The 25984-nt window shown below is 38.3% G+C and overlaps 2 protein-coding genes and 1 pseudogene across 3 annotated transcripts; all 3 read left to right on the plus strand.

Annotated features, from left to right (window-relative positions):
- Positions 1 to 5852: 5852 nt before the first annotated feature.
- LOC311592819 (olfactory receptor 5P66-like) lies at positions 5853 to 6949 on the plus strand (annotated as a pseudogene). The gene has a single exon. The product of its transcript is annotated as an olfactory receptor 5P66-like (transcript).
- A 7602-nt stretch (positions 6950 to 14551) lies between these two features.
- On the plus strand, positions 14552 to 15496 carry LOC311591884 (olfactory receptor 5P72-like; the record flags this gene model as incomplete). The annotated part of the gene is made up of 1 exon (XM_084771704.1): positions 14552 to 15496. The coding sequence occupies one exon, from the start codon at positions 14552 to 14554 to the stop codon at positions 15494 to 15496; it is 945 nt and encodes a 314-aa protein (XP_084627830.1).
- Positions 15497 to 24393: 8897 nt separating this feature from the next.
- On the plus strand, positions 24394 to 25338 carry LOC311592842 (olfactory receptor 5P60; the record flags this gene model as incomplete). Its single annotated transcript, XM_084773691.1, has 1 exon — positions 24394 to 25338. One exon carries the CDS (start codon positions 24394 to 24396, stop codon positions 25336 to 25338), a length of 945 nt encoding a protein of 314 aa, XP_084629817.1.
- Positions 25339 to 25984: the final 646 nt, after the last annotated feature.

Genomic DNA, 25984 nt, shown 5'->3' on the forward strand with positions numbered 1-25984 from the left:
ATCAGGCATGCAAGGCACACACATAAACATAGTAAGTGCAATATGTGCCAAACTTATAGCCAACATCAAACTAAATGGAGAGAAAATTAAATCAATTCCACTGAAATCAGGAGCAAGACAAGGCAGCCACTCTCTCCATATCTCTTCAGTATAGTACTTGAGACTTTAGCCAGAGCAATAAATCAATGAAAGGAGATCAAAGGATACCAATTGGAAAGGAAGAAGTCAAAGTATTAATATATATATATATATATATATATATATATATATATATATACACATATATATATATATATATATATATATATATATATATATATTCAACAGCTGGAATTCTACCAAGAAAGTCCTACAGCTGATAAAAATCTTAAGGAAATGGTTGGATACCAAACCAAGTTAAAAAATCAGTAGGCCTTCTGTATACAAAAGATTCATGAAATTCCCATCAAAATGCAAACACAGCTCTTTACAGGGCATGAAAGAACAATTCTCAACTTCATATGGAAAAAAATCCTGAAATGCTAAAACAATCCTATATAATAAAAGGTCTTCTGGTGGCATCTCCATCTCTGATCTCAAGTTGGAATATAGAGCAACAGTAATAAAAACTGCTTGGTGTTGGCATAGAAACAGTCTGATGGACCAATAGAATTGAATGAAATTCCCAGAGATAAACCCACACAGCAGCAACACTTGATCTTCGACAAAGAAGCCAAAACCATATAATGGGAAAAATATCATATTGAAAAGTGGTGCTGGTCTAAATTTATATCTACACATAGAAAAATACAAATAGATTCATATTTATCATCCTACAAAAATCTTAGTCCAAGTGGACTAAAGACCTAAGCATAAAACCAGACACACCAATTACATTAGAAGAAAAGCAAGAAAGAGCCTTGAACACAATGGTGCAGGAGACAATTTCCTGAACAGAACACCAACAGTCCAGGCTCTAAGATCAACAATTAATAAATTGGACCTCATGAAACTGAAAAGGCTTCTGTAAGGCAAAGGACACATTCAACAAAAATAAAACAACAACCCACCGAGAAGGAAAAGTTCTTCACCAATGCTACATCTGACAAAGGTCTAATATCCAAAATATAGAAAGAACTCAAGAAATTAAACGCTAACAAGCCACATAATCCATTTAACAATGGTGACCAGAACTAACAAAGAACTCTCAACAGAGGAACACAGAATGGCTGAGAAACACTCAAAGAGATGCTCGATATCTTTAGTCATCAGGGAAGTGCAAATCAAAACAACCCTGAGATTCCAGCTTACACCAGTCTGAATGGCTAAGATCAAACCCTACAGTGACAGCACATGCTGGCTAGGATGTGGAGAAAGGGCAACACTGTCCCAATGCTGGTAGGAATGAAAACTTGTACAGCCTCTTTGGAAATGAATCTTGTGCTTTCTCAGAAAATTGACAATAGCTTTACCTTAAGATCCAGCTATACCACTCCTGGGCATATACCCAAATGATGCTCCAACAAAAAACAAGGACATTTGTTCAATGATGTTCATAGCAGCTTTATTCATAATTACTGGAATCTGGACATAAGCTCAAGGTCCCTCAGACAAAGGATGGATAAAAAATGTGGTACCTTTACACAACGATTTGAATACTACTCAGACATTAAAAACAAAGAAATCTTGAAATTTTGCAGGGAAATGGATGAAATTAGAAAAGATTATCCTGAGTGAGATAACCCAGACCCAGAAAAATGCATGTGGTATATACTCACTTATAAGATGATATTATCCACATAATACAAGGGTAACCACACTACAATCAATAGACCTAAAGAATCTAAATAATGAGGCCCCTGGGGAGGATGCTTAATGCTCATTCATCAGGGCAAATAGAATAGAAACCAGGAGTTCTAGAAGAGAGGGAAGCGGATGGGAGTCTACCACAGAGGTTTTCTGAAAGTCTTCAGCCAGCAGGGGATCAAAGCAGATACTGAGAATCACAGTTAAATTTGGGGGCAGAGCACAGGATGATTTAGTAAAGAGTTGGGGGATAGAAGTGCCTGTAGAGGAGAGGATCTCTCCAAGGAGAACAACATAGCCAACAAATCTCGGTCCAAGGTACATACAGAGACTGATGCTCCAACCGAGGATCATGCATGAGAGGACCTGGACCCTCTGCTCAGATGTGGCAAATAGGCAGCATAGTCTCCATGTGAGTCCCATAATATGGGGAGTAGGTGCTGCCTCTGATATGGGCCCTATTGCCCACTCTTTGATTACCTCCCCTGGCAGAGTGAACATACCAGCCCACAGGCAGGAGGATGCAGGCATCCTTGATAGACTTACCTTGATAGACTAAGGTAAGATGGTGAGAGAGGAGTGCTCCCCCTTTCTGAGTACTAGGTGAACAGGGGAGTAGGGAGGAGTGATGGAGGGGTGGGCTGGGAGAAGATCAGGAAGGGGCCTAAAATCGGGAAGTAAAGTAAATAAATAAAAAATTAAAAAAAGAAAATAATGAAATTCATAGGTAAATGGAGGGGCTAGAAAAAAAATCAACTTGAGTGAAGTAACCCAGACCCAAAAGGACAAATATCCTACATGCCCCCTTACTTGTGATTGTTAGCTTTTAAACGTATCTAAATAACCACAGGTGTTAGATATATAGTAATAATTTTGAGGGAGAGAAATATGTTTAAGGAAAGAGAAATAGAATATATAGTTAGAGAGAAAATTGAGGAGACTGGAATGAGAGAACTAAATAGGGAGGGGGAGGAAAGAGAGGAAGCTAAGGGAGAAAATAGGAGAGGGACAACTAACAGTAAGTAGCATTTGAAGGATCATATGGTGTTGGAGACAGTAGGCCATATGGCCAGTGTTCAGCCATCTTGTCCAAGTCTGTACCTTTAAGTTTCTGTTTCTCCCAGAGCTTGCCTTTTACCAGAAACTAGCTGACCCTGTTATGGTTTAGCAGTTAGACTAGACAAAGATGGAGCAAGATATTCTGTGTGGCAGAATGTTATGACCCTGCCTGGAATTCCCTGTGTTTTGAGATAGCCTGCAGCTGGGTTTCCATAGCAATATGCTTCCCTGTTTCCTGCCTTATAAAAACTGCTGCCTGACAAAGTAGAAGGACCCAGAGGGTCCTAGAAGCCTACAAGTAGAACATTATGATAGGCAGATTTGGGCACAGGGGTCCTGCTCAAACTAAGGCACCAGCCAAGGACAATACAGGCGGTAAACCTTAAGCCCCTACCCAGATCTAGCCAATGGACAGAACATTCTCCACAGTAGAGTGGAGAGTGGGATATTACTTTCTCACATACTCTGGTGCCTCACCTTTGACCATGTGCCCTGGACGGGGAGACCTGGTGGCACTCAGAGGAAGGACAGCAGGTTACCAAGAAGAGACTTGATACCCTATGATCATATAGAGGGGGAGGTTATCCCCCTCAGGAACAGTCATAGGGGAGGGGAATAAGGGGAAAATGGGAGGGAGGGAAGAATGGGAGGATACAAGGGATGGGATAACCATTGAGATGTAACAAGAATAAATTAATAAAGGAGGAAAAAAAACTGCTGCCTGAAAAATAAAAGTTTGAGATCTTGATCAATATTCAGACTTGCTCTCCCTCTTGGTGTCTTGTGTTTTGTCCCTCATTCAGGTGGTTCTCCTCCCCCTGGTGGCCAGGGCAATATGGAAACCTATTACAGTAGAAGCTTCTTTAAAAAAATAAATATATAAAATAAATCTAAATGGTGTCACCAAATAATGGGGTGACAAGGCCCCAACTAGACATTTCTCAACAACAAGTGAAACCTACAGTGCTATAAATGAATTACATCTAACTGAGTTGTTGGCTTAAGGTACTTAAGAAAGTATATTACATCACTCACTGCAAAATACTCACACAAATGAAAATATATTGAATGAAAGACAGTGTTGTCTATTTTAAACTCAATATCTAGTAGAGTGAAATATAAAATTAACCTAGAACCAACATTTACCAGAGATAATTTATCATATACTACTAATAATTATCAAATAAAAGTGCACCAATTCTCATATTAAAAAGAAAAAACTCAGAATACTGAAAAATTGTGTTCATATGTAATGAATGGCTCATTTTCACATGAGCTAATGGTACTTAGGGATTTAAATTCATGATTGTATCCTGAAACTCTTCAGAGACTTATTCTCAATAGCAAACAATGTTTGTGGGAGACAGCTAGGAGGCTATAAAACATTTTATAATCATCCTGACTTTCTTACTTTAAAATGAATCCTTATTTCAAGAGGTGAGTGTCTGGCTTCCCTTTATTGTTAGGGAATACTTAGCTTTTAAAAAGTGTTTATACATTTATAAACTATTGTTGAGAAACCAATCAGGTATAATCAAGAAAAAAATTAATTGAATCAACTAATTCTCATAGTCCAATTCCTGTTAATATTTGGGTTTCAGAGCTTTCTTATTTACCCAAATACTTAGAAGACTAGAAACCAACATCATCCTTAATGGCATGTGAGCTTAATGTCCAAAGGGAAAAATGCTGAGAAATTCACCAGCTTTGATATAAGCTGATGATTTGTTGGCAAATATCTCATGGAAACACAAACTTTGTTTACTGACTAAATGTTTTAACATAATGGCTTCAGACATCATGGAAAAACACAGGAGTATGGGCTGAAAACCTTAAGACATGAGAGTTGGCCTGCTCCTACCTGGGTGAATCTGGATAAACATAGTATTCCAGGTTGAATATTTACCCTGTGGTCTCTATAAGCAATCTCATTACTTCATTCCATTGTACGTCTACTGGAAAACATCCTCATTTTAGGAAAGGATTTGGTGAGTGTGTCCATAAGCACAAATAAATATTATGGGAATTAGTATTGACATATTTGGAAGTGATTAGACTGATAGTACAAAGGACTTGATAAAGTATTGGATTAATGAGTGTTTAAAGCAATTAATAAATTAATAAATTTATTGTTGGTCCTTTCATTTATAATTTTCCCATGTGTTCTTTATTATCTCTTTCCAGTTCTTGCAAGAAATCCTATTTCTTGCTATAAAAATGGGCCTTAATGTAATCAGGTAACTGTTAGTCCAGATGATCCCATCCCTAAACAAGGACCTCTTGTTGATAACAAAAAGCTGACCTGTTGCCTTTCTCAAATTAACATATGCTCTTCACTTTATTGCCACTCTTAATACACAGTGCACTCTGAGTAAACCAAACTCACTCTGCCTGGGTTCATATTCTTATTCTGGTGTGTCTTAAATAAAGTTAGATTACTAAACATTGGTTTCTTCCTTTCTTCCTTCCTTCCTTCCTTCCTTCCTTCCTTCCTTCCTTCCTTCCTCTCTTTTTGTTTCAACACATGGTTTCTCTGTATAGCCTTGGCTGTTCTGGATTTGCTTTGTAGATCAGGCTGGTCTCAAACTCACAGAGATCAGTATGCTTCTGCCTCCATGAGTGCTGGGATTACTGTTGTGTGCCACCATGCCTAGCCAATGAACATTTTCAAATCACACATTTTATCAACTATGAAATGAAATCAATAAGAGCCCTAATATTATTCTGGAAATGGCAGTAATTTGGAAAGATAATTTGGAAAGAATTCTTAAAGATCATTACAAATTTTACATTTGTAAATTTTCTTGTACATATTACAACTCTTAGTGATTTTACAAGTCTCACACTAACATAATTTTAAATTCATAGACATAATTTATTACATACATACATACATGTAAACTAAAAATATATTATTTAAAGAAAATTTCTAGCATTTCATTTGAAATTTATGAAAGATTGAACACATTCATACATACAAACACTGAGTGTCCACTACTATACCCCAATTATGTTTTTATTGATATATCTTTGTAATACTTTCAATTTATATGTTAAAGAAAATGATGCTACATATTTATAAATGCCTTCATGTTCTGTCTTTATCACAGCCTTGTTTTGGCAGCAGCTACCTTGTCCCATGGCTTTCATAGATGGGAACCACACTGCAGTGACAGAGTTCATTTTATTGGGCTTAACGGATGACCCCGTCCTTAGAGTCATCCTCTTCACCATCATCCTGTGCATCTACCTGGTGACTGTCTCTGGGAACCTCAGCACCATCCTTCTCATCAGAGTCTCTTCCCAGCTCCATCACCCCATGTACTTTTTTCTCAGTCACTTGGCTTCTGCTGACATAGGCATTTCATCTTCTGTCACACCCAATATGCTTGTCAACTTCCTGGTAAAGAAAAATACCATCTCCTACATTGCATGTGGCATCCAGCTCAGTTCAGCTGCTTTCTTTGGGGCATCTGAATGCTTCCTTCTGGCTGCCATGGCCTATGATCGCTTCGTGGCAATCTGCAACCCACTGCTTTATTCCACCAAAATGTCCACACAACTCTGTAGTGTGTAGGTTGGTTGTAGGAGCTTATATTGGTGGGGTTCTTAATGCTTCCTCTTTTTTTCTTTCCTTCTTTTCTCTTCTTTTCTGTGGACAAAATAAAGTCAATGATTTTTTCTGTGATTTTGCTCCTTTGGTGGAACTCTCCTGTTCTGATGTCAGTGTCTACATATTTATGATCTCATTTTCTGCTGGCTCGGTCACTGTGGTAACAGCGCTTGTCATAGCCATCTCCTATTCCTGCATCCTCATCACCATCCTGAAGATGCACTCCACTGAGGGCTGCCAGAAAGCCTTTTCCACATGCACCTCCCATCTCACTGCAGTCACTCTATTCTATGGGACTGTTACTTTCATCTATGTGATGCCCAAGTCCAGCTACTCAATGGACCAGAACAAGGTGATATCTCTTTTCTACATGGTGGTGGTCCCCATGTTGAACCCCCTCATCTACAGCCTTAGGAATAATGAGATTAAGGGTGCTCTGAAGAGACAGTTTAGCAAAAATCCACTTTCTTAGATGTGTCTCCTAGGTGATTATGCTGTCACATGCTGTATAGTAACAATATGCCATAGACATTGTGTTAAAAGGAAAATGGGTATTAATGGGTGAATGCATGTTATGATAAAGAATTTAACAAGACTTGGAGTTTGATAGTAAATGTACAGTTTGAGGATTCATACATCATATAGTAAATCATATGTTCATAGTAAGTTGTACCTAATACATTTCATGTGTAACCCATTTTTTTCACACAAATCATATCATAAAAATTATTTTCATTTATATTCATATTTAAAGTAATTCACTGCTAGATAGAAACTATTGACTGTATTATTCTTAGGCTTATGTCCATTTTCAACAATAGCTATCCTTTAGGACTATAGTAACCATAGTTAGAATCAAGCACATGTACAGAGAAAATGAAAAGGTGGAATAGGCAATAAAATTGTTTGAGATATTTTTAGCACAGTGGTATCTGTTTGGATGAGCCTTTTCCCATTGTAGAAATTAAATCTGTCTTCCAATCTTCTACTGCCAGCATTGGCTGTTGTAGGAAGGGTGTCCCATGTGGTAACAATGAGACACTGAAGGGATAATATGGTACCATTGGAAACGCTTTGCTTTTTATTTATGAGCATGGAATCCATAACCTTGCAGAATCCATGTGCTCCACTTGTAAGCCATAGCCCCAACACCCCTGAGAATCTTTGTATGGTAGTGGGAAGTATAATTATTTATCTTTCTCTTCCAACAATTTCCATACACTTAGGGACCCCATCGTTATATCAGTTCATTTCTTTAGGAACATAAGAGTGTTTTCTCTCTCCCCTTTCTGTGGCTCTACTTTGGCATACAGTTTGTTGAGTTGAACTCCATATTTATCTACTATTGTAAATTGCCAGTATCTCTACTTCAAGCTGACCTCTTTCCCAGTAAATAGTGCCAATAAGATGGCTAATTTAACATTTCAACTATAATGTGGTTCTCAGATATTTGAGCCAATACCACTGCAAGTAAGCCTTGGATGATGTCGGGAGGTAATTAGCATCCACCACTCATTGAGCAAAGCAGATTATCTCTCAACATGAACAAAGTTTTCTGATCAGATCAAGGCTGTAAGATAGGTGTCTCTGAATGGAGAGTGTTTTGCCTACAGCATTATTTTGAATTCTAAGTTGTAGCATCAATTCCTATTGCTATATTCAAGGTGTTTGCCTACCCTCGTGGATATTAAATTGTCCATTGTGCAATTTCCTGGGAAAATTCCATATATATATATATATATAATTTCCACACACATTATATATCCTACGTATATATAAACACACACAAATCTTCATATATATGCATATATGTGGAATTTTAATGTATGGACACACACACATACACAGCCCACACATATCCCTTTTCACCTGTTTCTCATTCTTTATGTAAATTATATGAGGCAGTTCAATAAAAATCTGACGAGACTGGATATGTGAATGTGTCTATATATACATCTACATACACATATATGTGTTTACATTTATGCTTATTCTTGTTTCTCTTGGGAAAGCTAACCAGTATAGTAGTTCACTAGCTTTTATTTCTTTTTTTAAACTTTTATTGAATATCTATGATTTACACGTCATGCACCAGAAGCCCTCTCCTCCTCAGAGTAAAATAAAACAGACAAACAAAAAATCTTGTCACAGAAGCTGTAGTGTATCCTCCAGTATAGCCTTTTATCCACATATGTTTATTTTCAAATGTCCATTGCTACAAGTCATGGGTCTGGTTGGAGACCTACACTGTCGTTACCAGATCCTCACTGAGACTGCTGTCAGATATCCCATTTTTGCCATGTGTCAAGGATATTCTTAATCTTTGAATCTGCAGGTTCAGCCCCTTCATGTATACCAGCAGGTAATACATGGCATAAATGTTGGGGTGAGGTACACTCAGAGCTCTGGATCAGGTTCCACTCTCTTGTCCTCAGGGCAGGGCCCACTCTCTAGCTCCTATGTCATCATGGCAGGGCCAGCTCTCCTGCTCCCATGTCCTCAGGATAGGGCCTGCTCTCCTGCTCCCATGTCATTGTGGCAGGGCCAGCTGTTATCAAGGCAGGGCCAGTTCATCCACTCCCATGTCCTCAGAGCAGGACCAGTTCACCAGATCCCATGTCATTGTGGCAGGGCCTGCCCTCCCACTCCTGTGTCATCAGGGCAAAGTCCATTCTCCTGTTGCCATGTCATCAGAGAAGGGCCAGCTCACTCAATCCTGTGTCCTCAGAGCAGGGCCAGCTCACCAGCTCCCATGTCATCAGGGCAAGGCCCACTCTCCTGCTCTTGTGTCCTCAGGGAAGGGCCCGCTTTCCCACTCCTGTGTCATCAGGACAGGGTCTTCTCTCCTCCCATGTCCTTAGGGCAGGACCTGCTCTCCTGCTCCCATGTTATCACGGCAGGGCTGGCTCTCTTGCTTCCATGTCCTCAGGGCAGGGCCAACTCTCCTGCTCCTATGTCATCATGGCAGAGCTGGATCTCCTGCTAGCATGTCCTCAGGGCAGGGCAGACTCACCCCCTCCCATGCTATCAGGACAGGGCTGGCTCACCAGTTCCCATGTCCTGAGGGCAGGGCCCACTCTCATGCTTCCATGTCCCCAGGGATGTCTCACCTGCCCCCACATCTTAAGGGCCAGCTCTCCTGCTTCCATGTCCTCAGGGCCAGATCTCCCATTCCCGTTCATTTTGTCAGATTGCTGCTGGCCATCAAGGCCTGGATGGCCTCCTACTCCTGTGGGAACTGGGTCTTGTGGGCCTTCAAGCAGGTGGCAAGTGGAGGCCCCTCAAAGTCTTCATTGAGTAGCTTGCAGAAACCATTGATGATGGTCCGGCTCAGCTTCTTGTCTCCAGGAACTTGTGGCTCTGTTCATTCATACCTCCAAGTCTCTGCTTCCATCATGTGTTCCATCCGCCATGGGGCCCTGCCTCAGTGCTGCCCCTAGTACCCACCTCTGCACAATCCAGCTCTTGTCATTAAGCACAGCCCCAGCCTGTGAGAGGAGGTCCATGAGGCCTGTGGTGTGGGCTCAAGTCAAACAGCACCTCCTCTTTGAATGCATCTCCTTGTCCCACACTGTACCAGTCCACAACCTGAAGAGTTGCGTGGGCAGCAGGGGAGGTGGCCTGGGGTCCTTGGGAGCTTACCTGAGCATGGTCCCATGGTGCTGTGATGGGAGGTCATGGGCGATCCACGTGACAGGATTTCTTTCTGGAGAACACCAGCACTGTGTTTTGGTGCTCTCAGTATGGTCCTTTGGTGGTTGTGCAGTCACTGCTGTTCTGTGGATCAGACACAGTGTGTGATCAATGCCATCTTGGATGATCTCGGCGTGGGTATTTCTAATACATTGTGCTAAGTATTTCCCCCCCCCCCAATCAGGCTGCTTTCAGGGGTGAACATTTCTGTGTAGCTCTGGAACACAATTATCCTCCTCAGAATGCATTGAGGACCTCATCATTTGAAACCTGCAGACCCATGCCCGCCACATGGACCACTGCCCCTAGCTTTTATTTCTATGCCTCAAATTCTAAGTCAGTTTATGTGTATCATCCACAGCCATAATTTTCAAATAAAATATATTCTTTCCTAAGCTTCTCACCTTTTGGATTAGGTGATTTGTTTTCTTGTTATTTCTTAATTTTTATATTGTTTATTCATCTTTTATCAGATGTAAGGTTGACAATGAGTTACTTTTACCTTTTTGGGAACCTCAGCACTTGACAGTTTATTTACTTTGCTGTTCAGTGTCTTCTGGATTTTATGAAGTTCCTATTGTCAATTGTTGACATTAATTCATGGGCAAATGGAGTTTTGTGAAATACTCTGAGGAGTATTGTCATTTACTCTTATTGAATGTCTGGTAGAATTCTGTGCTAAAAATAATCTGGCTCTGGCCCTGTGGTTTGTTGTTGTTGTTGTTTGTTGTTGTTGTTTACAGACTTTTAATGACATTCAATAAGAATAAATGACAGTCCTCATAGTACTGTACAAAATAAAAACAGAAGGAACATTGCCTAAAATGTTTTATATAGCTGCAGTTACCTTGATACCCAAAGCACATAAAGGCCCAACAAAGAAGGTATTACAGAGCAATTTTTTCTTATGAACATAGATATAAAAATGTTCAATAAAATAATTGAAAACTGAGTCCAAGGTGACATCAAGAAGATGATTTACCATGACCAAATACATTTCATCTCAGAGTTGTAGGAATGATTTACTATATGAAAGTCAATAAAGGTGATCCATGTATAAACAAAATGAAAGCAAAAAAAAAAAAAAAAAACCCACAGGCTAATCTCATATGCAGAAAAAGGCCTTTGACAAAATACAATACCCCTTCATGATAAAAGTCCTGCATAGAAAGTGATACTTACCTCCACAAATAAAGGTAGTTTACAGCAAGCCCATAGTTGACAGCAACATAAATAGAAAGAAACATAAAACAATTCCATTAAAATCAGGAACAAACCAAGGTTGTCCACTATCTCCAAACCTATTCAATATAGTAATTGATATATTAGAGCAATAAGATAATGAAGGTGTTGAAGAAATACAAATTATAAATGAATAAATCAAAGTATCTTTGTTTGTAGATGATATGACAATATACATAAGTAACCCTAAAATTTCCACCAGGGGACTTGTTCAGTGAATGAAGATTTTTGGCACAGAATCTAGATACAATATTAATTCACAAAAATCCATAGCTTTCTTATACACAAATGTAAAATTATCTCAATAAGACGTTAGGGAAATAATACCTTTCAAATAGTCTAAAACAATATAAAATGTCTTAAGGTAACTCTAACCAAGCAAATGAGAGATCTGTTTGAAAAAAACTTCAAGTCTTTGAAGAAAAAAATTAAAGAAGATATCAGAAGATGGGATGACTTCCCATGCTCATGGATCAGTAGGATCAATGGAGTGAAAATGGCATCTTACCAAAAGCAATCTACAGATTTAATTCAATCTCTATTAAAATTCCAACGCAACTCTTCACATATCTTGAAAGGACAATTATCAACTTCATATGGAGCCACCAAAAAAGAAAAAAATGGAAAAAGAAAAAACAGGAGAACTAAAACATTCCTAAATAATAAAACAACTGCTGGAGGCATCACTATTTCTGATTTCTTGTTGCACTACAGCACTATGGAAACAAAATAGTCCATTTTAATGATAGTTTCAACATTTTCTAACTTTACCTAACCTGAAGCAAATATCAACTTGTAGAAATATTTATCTAAGATGATTTCCTGTCATGTACATCCCATAATTACTGAAAGTGCATGAACACTCACAGAAAGAGAAAAACAAATGATTGTTTGAAATTAACAGACTCTTGGAAAATGTGTGTGTGTGTGTGTGTGTGTGTGTGTGTGTGTGTGTGTGTGTGTGTGAAATGAACTGCTCAGTACTCAGTGGGAGTGATGTAATGATCCCTGATGATTTGAATTCACATTGGAATCCAGAGCCTCAGCAGAGACTCATCCTCAGTGACAAACAATGATAGTAGAGACAGCTTTGCAGCTATAAAATCATAGTAACTTTGAACTTCTAACTTTGAAATGAATTCTTATCTCAATAGGTAAGATTTGACTTTGTTGGTAAATAGAGATATTTTATCCTTTGAAATGTACTGTGTTTACAAAAAATGGTAGAGAAACAGGTGAGATGGAATCAGACAGTTAAGTAAAAGAAGGGTAAAAAATGAACTTTCATTGAACCACTTTCTATTTAATTAGTAAATTATTCAGAATTATCAGGCATAAAACTGAGTTTTCATAGATTCCTTATTTAACTATCCATTGGTAAAACCATGATCATTAAAGGTGAACACACATGGCATCACCAAAAGTCTAACAAATTCAGTAGCCTTGAAATTCTTTGGTGGCACATTGTTAGTAGACATGTGCAAAGAGCTGCTTTGTTTATGGACTGAATATTCCAGCTTCACAGGTATCATTGTGGACAAATGAGGGTAAGAGACAGCAGTCAATCTGCCCCTTGTTGGGTAAATATTGGTAAATCGCTTAAGTTCTTAGGCTGAACATATATTGAGCAATGTCTCCTATTGAAAATCATGTGAATTAATTCAACCACACTCCAGTTAGAAACCACTGACATTCAGAAAGGATTTTGTGTGTCTAGACAAAAACATTACTAAATATGTACCAAATATTCATATTTTATGATGATCACATTGATATTTCAAATTTACTTAAAGAAAAACTATCTATTAATAAGCCTTAAAATACTTAATGAGCTTACAACAGGAAGTCCGACTTGTACATTTAATGTGATCTACTTTTAAGTTTTCCAGATTTTGTGATAAACATCATCAACAAAGCATCTTTTTATGTGCTAACCATGGGAAGCTTAAATGTTATTTTTCTGTCTTTCCCTGATTTGTGTATACTTTGAACAACATTGTCAATGTTTATAATGTGGTTACTGACAGTAATTGACTGAGTTCAACCTATTTGCTTTTCATATTTAATACTCTTTCCAAAGATTTATTATTTCATTTAATGTATATGAATGTTGCCTGGTGTACATACTGTACATACTGCCTGAGGGACCAGTAGAGGGCACTGGGTCCAAAAAACTGTGAAAACAGACTTCTGTGATAAAGAATGTGGGTGCTGGGAATCAAACCCAGGTCCTCTGCAAGTGTAGCCAGTGCTCTTAGCCCCAGAGCAATCTTTGAATTCCACAATGTGTTACTTTATATATGTGAAAAAATGCTTTTCTGCTGTTACATGGAAAGTATAAAAGCACTAATTGCAAGCTAGTTGGTGGTGGCATACACATTTAATCCCAGCACTTGGGAAGCAGAGACAGGAAGATCTCTGTGAGTTCAAGGCCAGCCTGGTCTACGTAGCAACACAGCCAGAACTACACAGAGAAACATTATCATGGAAGAAGGAATTAATTGATAGTTCATGGAAATAAAAACATAAATAAATAGAAAATTTTAAAACCCTGTGCTGGTGATTTAGTAGGCATTCACTAAACTTAGCAATGATTTAAGTACTCATCCACATAATTCTATGGTGTTACATTGTAATACTTTGTCATTGATATTTTGTAAGGAGTCATATTATTTTTTTTTATTCATTTACGATTTCTTTGTGTGAAGCGATGGTGCAGGTAAAATAGCATAGATGTGACTGTCAAAGGACAACATGCATTTTACCCTGTGAGTTCCAGGAGTCAAACAACACCTGTCAGGTCTCAGGCTTGGTGGCAAGAAACTTTACCTGCCAACCTAACTTACCAGCTTAAGTCTAATGATTTTTACATATTTGAAATTAATTACAAGTAAATATGTTTTGTTGATAATAAAAGTTATTTATTATTTGTGGCACGTTTCTTGAATTTCTGATTAAATATCCTGAAGAACTTATTGTACATAAATGTATAAACAATGAAAACCCTGAGTAAGTCATCCATGTAGAAATAATTTTGGATAATATATTCACTTATAAGGCTCACTATGTCTGTATTATATTAAGGGAATTGAACTATTTATAAAATTTTCCTGTTCTTTCTCCATCACAGCCTTTATCTGGCAGCAGCTACACTGGCCCATGGCTTTCTTGAAGGATGGGAACCACACTGTAGTGGCAGAGTTCATTTTATTGGGCTTAACAGATGACCCTGTCCTTAGAGTCATCCTCTTCACCATCATCCTGTGCATCTACCTGGTGACGCTGTCTGGGAACCTCAGCACCATCCTTCTCATCAGAGTCTCTTCCCAGCTCCATCACCCCATGTACTTTTTGCTCAGCCATTTGGCTTCTGTTGACACAGGCATTTCTTCTTCTGTCACACCCAATATGCTTGTCAACTTCCTAGTGGAGAGAAATACCATCTCTTACTTTGGATGTGGCATCCAGCTCAGTTTAGCTGATTTCTTTGGGTCAGTTGAATGTTTCCTTCTGGCTGCCATGGCTTATGATCGCTTCATGGCAATCTGCAACCCACTGGTTTATTCCACCAAAATGTCCACACAGGTCTGTATCCAGCTGGCTGTAGGATCTTACATAGGGGGTTTTCTTAATGCTTCCATCATTGCAGTTTCCTTTTTCTCCTTTCTCTTTTGTGGACCTAATAGAATCAATCACTTTTTCTGTGATTTTGCTCCTTTAATAGAACTCTCCTGTTCTGATGCCAGCGTCTCTGGAGTTGCCATCTCACTTTCTGCTGGCTCAATCACTATTACCACACTCTTTGTCATAGTCATATCTTATTTTTATATCCTCATCACCATCTTAAAGATGCGCTCCACTGAGGGCCGTCAGAAAGCCTTTTCCACTTGCACCTCCCACCTCACTGCGGTCACTCTCTACTATGGGACCATCACCTTCATTTATGTGATGCCGAAGTCAAGCTACTCCACTGACCAGAACAAGGTCATGTCTGTGTTCTACATGGTGGTGATCCCCATGTTAAACCCCCTCATCTACAGCCTCAGAAGTAAAGAGATTAAAGGTGCTCTGAAGAGATTATTTTATAAGCAAACATTTGCATAGAGTAATCAGTTGTTTGGTGAAGCTTAATAAAATAATGGTAATCATGCAAGGCCAATGTGACCATCATCTCAGCTTTGGTTATTAGCCTCATCATTACTCCTTTTGCCCTAACCCATTTCTCTCAGTATATATAACTATTGTGTTTTATTGCATTTTTCCTTTTTATGTTTTTAATGTATTTTTTTGGAAATATTATTCAACTCTTCTCAGTACTATAGTTCCATCTCCTATGCAACCAACACTGCTCTTTTTTGTCAAATTCAACTTGGACTGTCTGTATACACTTAGGTGTGTAGGCATCTATTGATGCATCGATAGCCTGATGGGACAACACTCTTAAAGAAAACTGACTCTCCTTTTCTTAGCAAATATCCATTGTCCAAAACAACACAGCTAAGGGAAAATGTCATTCCCTCTCTCTATGCTGGTATTTTGTCAATTTTGAGCTTGTAGACACTGACACAGATACCATAAGTTCATATCTACACCCATTCTTCTGTGTCCTGAAAGCAATGGTTCTTTATTGTCATCCACCACCCTTTTCTCTCACAATCTTTTCCGCCTACTCTTTCACAGTGATTCTTGAGTGTGGAGAGAAAGGTGTGTGATATACAAGTTTCATTTAGAGCTGAGCATTTTACAGCCTCTAAGTCTCTACATACCGACAGATTGTGTGTTAATCATCAACTATTACAAAAAGAATCTGCTCTGATAAGGGGTGGTAGATGAACTAATCCATGGCTATAATGTCCAGTCATTGCAATTGGATTGATACAATGTCTATTTAGCAGGATAATGGTGGTAGGTTCTTCACTAGGGTATATGACCTCTCCAGTGCAGGTTTTGGCCCTGATAGTGGTGCTAAGTGTGTGCTTCATCTTGTGGATCTTACCTTAGATACAGTCAGCAAGTTTTTTGGTGGTTCCATGACATTTGTGCCGCTACAGCGAGAATAGGCATGTCTTACTAGCGTGATAGTTACTTTATCTTGTAAGTTTCATGAGACAAATTGGCTATACAACATATGAGATATTTATGAATATGGTAATTATTAGGCTATTAACATTTGCAAGTATTAATTCTTTAATTCACCTCAGAATAGAATTCAGCTGTTCCTTTATTTTCCATGATTCTCTCCTCTGATAGTCACTACTGGATTTTTTATTTCTTGAGATTATCAAGTTCGGTGTATTTGCTATTTTCTCTGACAGATAGTAGTCAGCTTTCCATACTTATAATCTTTTCTGGGTTTCCTGATCTAATTTTCTGGGTTTCCTAATCAAACATAACTTGTCCCATAGAGATTTAATCACTAACGTAGCCAACCTACAAGCACTCACTCCCACTACATCTATATTTATTACTCATAACATTTGCATTTATTCTTCTCCACCAATTCTACCTTTTAAAATGTTGATTTTTTTATAAGTATACTATCTACTGATGTATCAATTTCATGAGAATTATTTAATTCAGTAACATATCTTTTTGATTCTGCAATACAATAAATTCTCAATATCTAGAATTGCTTCAATGGTTATCCTGTATCTACCTGTAAAACAATTCCAATCTTTGACTCAATGTGCCATGAAGGATTTGGCATCATGAAGGTAGACATCACTGGTGTTTGAAACTTATTCCCTCCTTCTTTCTAAACTATCTTCAAATATGAGAGAGAGAGAGAGAGAGAGAGAGAGAGAGAGAGAGAGAGAGAGAGAGAGAGAGAGGAGAGAAGAGAGAGAGAGAACAGTAGAAACCTTCACAATTATGTAAATTAATGTTTCTTACTGGCTGTTACATTCTTTCTCTGTTATCAAAGCTCAGAAAATACTTAATGTATAAAAAAAGAAACAGTTTAAAAAATTCTGACTTTAGAGATGTAGATTCAACTAATCTATTCGTTCTGAATTGTGTGAGAGTGCTGTACTGAGGATTCTCACTATAAGTGTCTGAAGGCCAATATGTGACTTGAGCTGCAATAGTGTTTATTTTACAAATTTCAGTGCTCTTGTGTTTTGGGGATAGATGTTAAGATTTGAAATGTCTGTTGGTTGAGTTTCCTTTGATGAGTATGGAGTGCTCTTCCCTATCTCTTCTGATTAGCTTTTGTTTGAAGTCTATCTAATTAGATACTAAAATGGATACACCAGGTTCCTTCTTAAGTCCATGTGATTGTAACATCTTTTTTACAGCCCTTTACCCTGAAGTAATGTCTATCCTTGATGTTAAAGAATATTTCTTGGATGCAGCAGAGGATGGGTACCATTTCCTAATCCATTCTTCAGTTACATCTAGGTTGTTCCTAGATTCTAGCTATTATGAATAACTCTCCTATGAACATAGTTGAGCAAATGGCCTTGTGGTATGGTGGAACTTATTTCAGGTATATTCCCCGGAATGGTATGGGTTGGTCTTGGAGTAGAATTATTCCCGATTTCCTTAGAAAGCATCAGATTGATTTCCAAAGTTGTACAAGTTTGCTTTCATGCCAGCAATGGAGGAGTGCCCCTCCTTTCTCCACATCCTCACCAGCATGTGCTGTCACCTGAGTTTTTTGTCTTAGCCATTCAGATAGATGTAAGATGAAATCTCAGAGTTGATTGAGTTGCATTTCCCTGATAATTAGGGAGGTTGGGCATTTTTAAAAGTGTTTTCCAGCCATTTGATATTCCTCTGTTGGGAATTCTCTGTTTAGTTCTGTACCCCATTTTTTAATTGGATTATTTGGTTTGGTGGTATTTAAGTTCTTGAGTTCATTATATATTCTGGATATTATCCCTTTGTCAGATGTAGGGTTGGTGATGATCCTTTCCTACTCTGTAGGCTGTCTTTTGTTCTGTTGACAGTGTACTTTGCCTTACAGAAACCAGTTTTGTAAGGTCTCATTATAAATGGTTGATGTTAGGGTCTGAGCTGTTGGTGTTCTGTTCAGGAAGTTGTCTCCTTTTCTGATGAGCTCAAGATTCTTCCTCGATTTTTCTTCTAACATACTTAGCATATCTGATTTTTTTAATTGAGGTCTTTAATCCATTTGCACTTCTGGCTCTGATCTAGAGTCGGCCTCTTCAGTTGCTTCTTCTCCTCACCTGCTCTAATCAATCATGTCTTCTCCTCCACTCCAAGTTTCTCTAGCTCCTGCAGCGAAGTACACCTCCTGGTCATTATATAGGCATCTCATTCTCTCTGGCTTTTAGAGCCTGCTTTGTCTTCTTGAGGCGCCTGTGTGGGCATATATCTGGCCTGCTAAAACCTCTGGGCTTCTATACAAAGCCAGTTACCATCTCTCTTTTCCCAAAAGGATTTCCAAGTCTGTCTCTTTAGCTACTTTCTCTTTTCTTCCTCGCTTGGATAAGTGTCATCTTGGAGCTGCCTGCTTTGTCAACAATTACTGCAAAAGATACACTAGTGTGCTCCAGGGTGCTCCTTTCATGCTACTCAGCCCTTATAATGTGAAAAGGGATGCCTTTATTCTGTAATTTGAGATATTTCTCTATGACAAATCTCTCAATACACTTGGGGATGCTCAATATTGAAATTCTTGTTGCCAGGACACTTACCCAGTCTTTCTGGAGCTCCTTTGCCTCCTGCCAAAAGGTGCAGTCCCACAGCCTCTCTACACCCTCCTTAGCTTTTGTGAATTGGAATCCTCATTCAGGCACAGTTCCCATACACTGTGACCTTTTTCCCCTCTCAAATACCTCCAGGAAGTCCTGTAGCTTCCCTGTAGATTGAAGTTTTTGTCATCAAAATTTCTCTCTTTGTTCTCATCTTCCCTACATAGTCCTAAGACTACATAGTTTCCTCACCTCCCCCTCAGACTTGTTGGCAACTCACTCCTGGAGTTTCCCCCCTCCCCTTTTGGAGCTACCTGCTATGTTTCTTCCTAAAGTAGAATCTTTCCTCACATGGACTTTTTAAACTTTATAAACCTGTTTCTTCTCAGCTTTCTCCTAAAAGTTCCACAGCTTTTTATGCTCTCCTAAGCCTATACTGTGACTCTTTCCTAACCTTGTCTGGAGAGCTGCCTGCTCTGCCTTTTCTTTATGCCCTCCTGGGACTTATATGGCATTTTCTTTTGTTCTCCTTGGCTGTCTCTCTGCAAATGGCTTGGCCCTGTCATATGGTAATAACTTCTCCCACTGCACAAACAAATGCTTCTCAAATCTTTTATAGCTAAACTTACTCTGCTCTACACTCCAAAATGTCTCTTGTCTCTAAAGTTTTTCAACTTTCCCCTTTAAAAAATCTTTTATCTTGGAAAAACTAAGATGGCAGCACCTAGTGTGTATGGTGTCTAGGGAGCAGAGGACTGAAGGAAAGGAGTTAGCAAAGGTCAGAACTAGCCTCCACCCAACATGGGTGGAAAAAGTCCCTTGATTTTTATGTAGGTTGAAGTAGAGTGTTCGTGTGGTTATGTTTTTGCAACAGTGTAGTTATCTATTTCTTTTGTGATTTTTTTGTAGCTTGTCGCTTTGGGATGTTGTTTTTCCTTCTAGTAACTTCTGCAAGGCCAGATTTGTTGCTAGATACTGTTTGAACTTGTTTTTATCATAAAATATCTTGTTTTCTCCATCAACAGTTATTGGTAGTTTCACTGGGTCTAGTAGTCTGGCCCGGCATCTGTGGTCTCTTAGGGTTTGCAGAACCTAGGTCTAGGCCCTTCTGGCTTTTATGGTCTCTAATGAGAAGTCAGGTGAAATTCTGATAGGTTTGCAATTATATGTTACTTGGCCTTTTCCCTTGCTGCTTTTAATATTTTTCTTTGTTCTGTATATTTTGTATTTTGATTATTATGTGGTGGGAAGATTTTCTTTTCTGGTCTACTCTATTTGGTGTTCTGTAGGCCTCTTGTATATTTATATACATCTCCTTCTTAAATTTGGGGAATTTTTCTTCTATGATTTTGTTATAAATATTTTCTGGGCCTTGGAGTCAGGTGTCTTCTCTTTCCTCAATGTCTACTATCCTCAGGTTTTCTCTTTTCCTTGATTTCTCAGATGTTTTGTGTCATGAATTTTTCAGATTTAGCATTTTCTTTGATGGTTGCTTCAAGTTCTACAATTGTATCTTCTAGTCCTGATGTTTGTTCTTTCATTTCTTGGATTCTGTTAGAGAAGCTTGCCTGTGTTTCTTGCTTTCTTTTCTAAGGTCTCTCGTTCCCATTTTTCTTCTGTTTATGCCTTTATCATTGTTTCCATTTTCATCTTCAGATCTCTCAGATGACTTGTTAGTCTTCCTGCTTTCGTTCTTTCTGTCTCCACTTTTAAGATGTTTCCCAAGCCTTGGATGCAGGACTTGTGTTACAGATGGAACCATTGAGGTTGGGCTTCCTGTGATCATTTGATTCTGTATTAAAACTAGTTATGGTCTTGTGTAATCATCTCCATCTCCTACAAAGAGAAGCTTTTTGATTTGTAATGAGAGCTTCACTTATCTTTTTGTGCAATAATAAGATTTAGAATGCAATTAGGAATTCTGCTGACCTAGACCTAGTAAAGTAGCAGTAGTAGGTTCTCCTCTAAGGCACATAATCTCATTAGCCCTGAGTATCTAGTTAGGTTTATAATATGAGGCATGATCAGGCTGCTGGTAAAGGGACAACTAGTCTCTCCCAAATATGGGCCCCCTAATGTGTTATCCCATACAAAGTGGTAAGCATTAAAATCACATACACAGTCTCAACATTAAGAGAACCCAACAGGTTATAGTTACATTTATGAACTTGCATCTTTAGTTTATATGATCTCAAATCAAAGGTAATTAATGATAATCAACATATCTGACATTGATTTCAATAGCATGATGGTGAAGTCAGTCTTGGCACTGGGATGGCATGGTATCTGGGGCTCCTGAGTAAGGTGTCACTGCATTTACTATGCTAATTTTTTCTAGTGGCTTATCAACTGAAGTCTAAATTTCCTGAAACATCCACTTACCTTAACCTATCTACAATGTTCACCCAGTTTCTAGAATACAACAAATATTTAACACATATATGCACATTTTGTTTGTTGTGCAAATCTTCATTTGAATCCAGGACCATACATGCCATAGTATGCATATGAAGGTCAGAAGACACTGTCACTGTCAGTCATGATCTTCCACCAATTTTGTACTGGGTCTTTTCTATCATTTGCTGCTCCATACTCTAGCCTAGTGGACCAGAGAGCTTCCAGTGATGATTTTGTCTCTGCCTATCTTGTGCCAGCACTGACAGAAGACATTTTGAATGAAAGTTGACTGACGCTCAGTGACAAACCACTTTTATCAGGGTAATATCAAGAGGTCAGTATAGACTTTAATAAAATTAAGATTAGGGAGAGGGTTAAGTTGACTCTTCAGATGGAGGATCACTGTGCCTTCTACCTTCCATTATAAGCATGTAAGCTGAGACAAGGTTGAAATGTTAATTCTTTTGTGCCTCAAACAATTATTCAACTTTTCTTGAGATCATCCCTCCCTATATTCACCAAAGCACCTTGTAAAGTATGTTACATCAACCACTGAAATATTAAAAAAAACAAAACAACAACAACAGACTGATGCACATGAATGAAAGGAACAAAAATAGTCTATTTTAGTGATTGGCTCAATATCTTCTAGCCTGAGGTAACCTGAAACAAATATCAACTTGCAAGAAGCTTACCTAAAATAAATTGTTACCGTGTACATCTCATAATTACAAAGTAAATGCACCAATATTCACAGAAAAGAGAAAACAGAGGTTTCTTGAGATTAACAGACTTCTTGAAAATTGTGTTTGTGTGAAATGAACTGCTCAGTACTCTCTGGGACAAAGCTAATAATCCCTGATGATTTGAATTCACATTGGAACCCAGAGCCTCAGCAGGCACCTATCCTTAGGGAAAAACAATGACAGTGGAGACAGCTTTGAAGCTATAAAATCATAATAACTTTGAACTTCTTAGTTTTAAAGGAATTCTTATTTCAAGAGGTAAGATTATGACTGTGTTGTTAAACGGAGATAATTTATTCTTTGAACTGTGCTGCGTTTATAAACCATGGTGGAGAACCAAGTCAGATGGAATCAGGCAATTATGTAACAGAAGAAGAAAAAAACTTAAACTTTTGTAGAATCATCTTGTATTTCATTAGTCAATTACTTGGAGTGATAAAGCATAAAACCGAGTTTTCCCAGATTCCTTATTTACTGAGCTATTGGTAAGACCAGAAAGCAACACGACCTTCAAAGTGTACAAAGGTAGCATTCACCAAAAGGCAAAAAAAATACACTAGCTTTGTGGCTTACTGTCAGGAAATTTCATGTGCGAAGATCTGCCTCATTTATGGACCAAATGTTCCAGCATCACTGAAGACAGACATGCTGTAAATATAAAAAGTAAGGCACTAGAGCCAATCTGTGCCATGCTTGGTGAACCTTGATACATGTCAACTTCTTAGTTGGAAATATTTATATATTACTGTCCTCTATTGAAAATCATGTGAATTTATTCCATCATACTCCTGTTAGAACACACTGTGACACTGGGAGAGGATTCAGTGTCCTAATGAAAAATTAATAATAATATGCTAAATGCTGTTCATATTTTGCTTGATGAAATTAATATTTCAAAGTACTTCAGAGAGTGATGATCTATTTAGAAGTATTTAAAATATTAAATGAGTTTACAGCAGGAAGTTGGAATTTTACAGTGATATGTCTTCTGTGTCTACTCAGTTCTAACATGAAAATTTATCATCTTTTGAAAGTTGATCAAGACATGACCTTACTTAGAGAAGAGGTAGACTTTGTTACCAGTATTAGCAACAAAGCACTCCCTGTGTATCAACCATCAGAAAGCTGAAATGCCACCCTGATGTCTGTCCCTAGTTTGTATGTGCCCTCAACTGCATGGCCACCCTTCATGTATAGCGTAGTTACTAAAAGGAATACTCTGAGTTCAAACAGCCTGGTTTTCATATCTACTTCTCTTTTTAAAGGCTTGTTATTTTTACTTTGTGTGTATGAATGCTGCCTTCATATACATTTTAGACAACATGTATGTCTGGTTCCTGTGAAGACCAGAAGAGAGCACTGAGTCCTCAGAACTGGAACTACAGACTGCTGTGAGAAACCCTAGGGGAGCTGGGGATCAAACCTGGGTCCTTTGATAGTGCACCAATTGCTCTTAATTACTGAGCCATCTCTGAAACCCCATAAATTGACTACACACACACACACACACACACACACACACACACACACACACACACACACACACAATCTTAAATTATTTTTCTGCTGTAAAATGGAAACAGTGAAAATGGAAATGCTACTTCATGGAAATAAAAATAGGAAAACATACTTTTAAAAAGTTCTGTGCTATTGATATAACAAGCATTTAATGAAAATAAGCAACTATTTAAGTCTTCATTGCATAACTCTATGCTTTCACATTTTGTTATGTTTATAATAAACACGTTGATGTTTTAAGATCCACATTATTTATATTTATCTATTTATTTGAGTAACAGTGTGGTGCTGGTAACATAGCATATGTGTGCATAACAAATCAAACACTAGCTGTAGACTGTCAGGCTCAATGGCAAGAGTCTTAGGCCGGCCAAGCCATCACACCAGGCCAAGTCTTATAATTTTAATTACAATCAGGTATGTTTTAATATAAATAAGTGTAAATAAAAGTTGTCATTATTTGTATCACATTCTAGCTATTCTGCTTAAAAAATTTTGAAGGAACTATTACACATAAATGACAACCCTAGTAATAGATCAATTATTGATCACATTTTTGAATAATATATTAGTTTGTAATTCTTTGCATGTCTGTATTAAATGAAATGAAGTGACATAATTATAAATCTCTTCCTGTAATATCTCCATCACAGCCTTGATCTGTCAGTAGCTATACTGTCTCATGGCTTTCCTGGAGGAAGGGAACCACACTGCAGTGACAGAGTTCATTTTATTGGGCTTAACAGATGACCCCGTCCTTAGAGTCATCCTCTTCACCATCATCCTGTGCATCTACCTGGTGACTGTCTCTGGGAATCTCAGCACCATCTTTCTCATCAGAGTCTCTTCCCAGCTCCATCACCCCATGTACTTTTTTCTCAGCCACTTGGCTTCTGTTGACATAGGCTACTCATCTTCTGTCACACCCAATATGCTTGTCAACTTCCTGGTAGAGAGAAGCACCATCTCTTACCTTGGGTGTGCCATCCAGCTTGGTTCAGCTGCTTTTTTTGCAACAGTTGAATGCTTCCTTCTGGCTTCCATGGCCTATGATCGCTTTGTAGCAATCTGTAACCCACTGCTTTGTTCCACCAAAATGTCCACAAAAGTCTGTGTGCAGTTGCTTGTAGGATCTTATATAGGAGGTTTTCTTAATGCTTCCTTCTTCATATGTTCCTTCTTTTACTATTTCTTCTGTGGACCAAACAGGATCAATCACTTTTTCTGTGATTTTGCTCCTTTGGTAGAACTCTCCTGTTCTGATGTCAGTGTCTCTGTAGTTGTTACCTCATTTTCTGCTGGCTCAGTCACTATGCTAACACTGTTTATCATAGCCATCTCTTACACCTATATCCTCATCACCATCCTGAAGATGCGCTCCACCGAGGGTCGCCGCAAGGCCTTCTCCACCTGCACCTCCCACCTCACTGCAGTCACTCTGTTCTATGGGACTCTTACATTCATCTATGTGATGCCCAAGTCCACCTACTCCACTGACCAGAACAAGGTGGTGTCTGTGTTCTACATGGTGGTGATCCCCATGCTGAACCCCCTCATCTACAGCCTCAGGAATAATGAGATTAAGGGTGCTTTGAAGAGACAACTTGGTAAGAAAATATTTTCTTAGGGTAATCAATTTTTTTGTAAAACTTAATATAATATTGGCAATTACCCAAGAACAAAGGGACCATCATCTTGGGTTTGGCTATTTGCCTTCTTCTTACTCCTTTTGTCCTTATCTCCATTTTCTCCCAGTATGTATAGCTATTGTATTTTATTGCATTTCCCTTTTGTTTTTAATACATCTTTAATATTATACAAATATATTTTGATTATGTTCACCCTGTCTCCCAACTATTCTTAGGATAACTCTTTCTCCTACATACCCAGATATTCTTTTTTTTTTTTAATCAAATCCATCTTTTGATACCTCTACATTCTTGGGTATATTGGCTTCCAATTAAGAATGATTAGCCTGAGAAACACTTAAAGAAATGCTCAATGTCTTTAGTCATCAGAGAAATGCAAATCAAAACAACTCTAAAATTCCATCCTACACCCATCAGAATGGCTAAGATCAAAAATTCAAGTAACACCACATGCAGGCAAGGATGTGGAGAAAAAGGAACACTCTTTCATTGCTGGTGGGAGTGCAGACTAGTGCAGCCACTTTGAAAATTTGTCTGGTGCTATCTCAGAAAACTGGCAATAGGGCTTCCTCAAGACCCAGCTATTCCACTCCTTGGAATATACCCAGAAGATGCTCCAGCATA

Source organism: Acomys minous (genome assembly GCF_964271855.1).
Source record: "Acomys minous genome assembly, chromosome: 2".
Lineage (NCBI taxonomy): Eukaryota > Metazoa > Chordata > Mammalia > Rodentia > Muridae > Acomys > Acomys minous.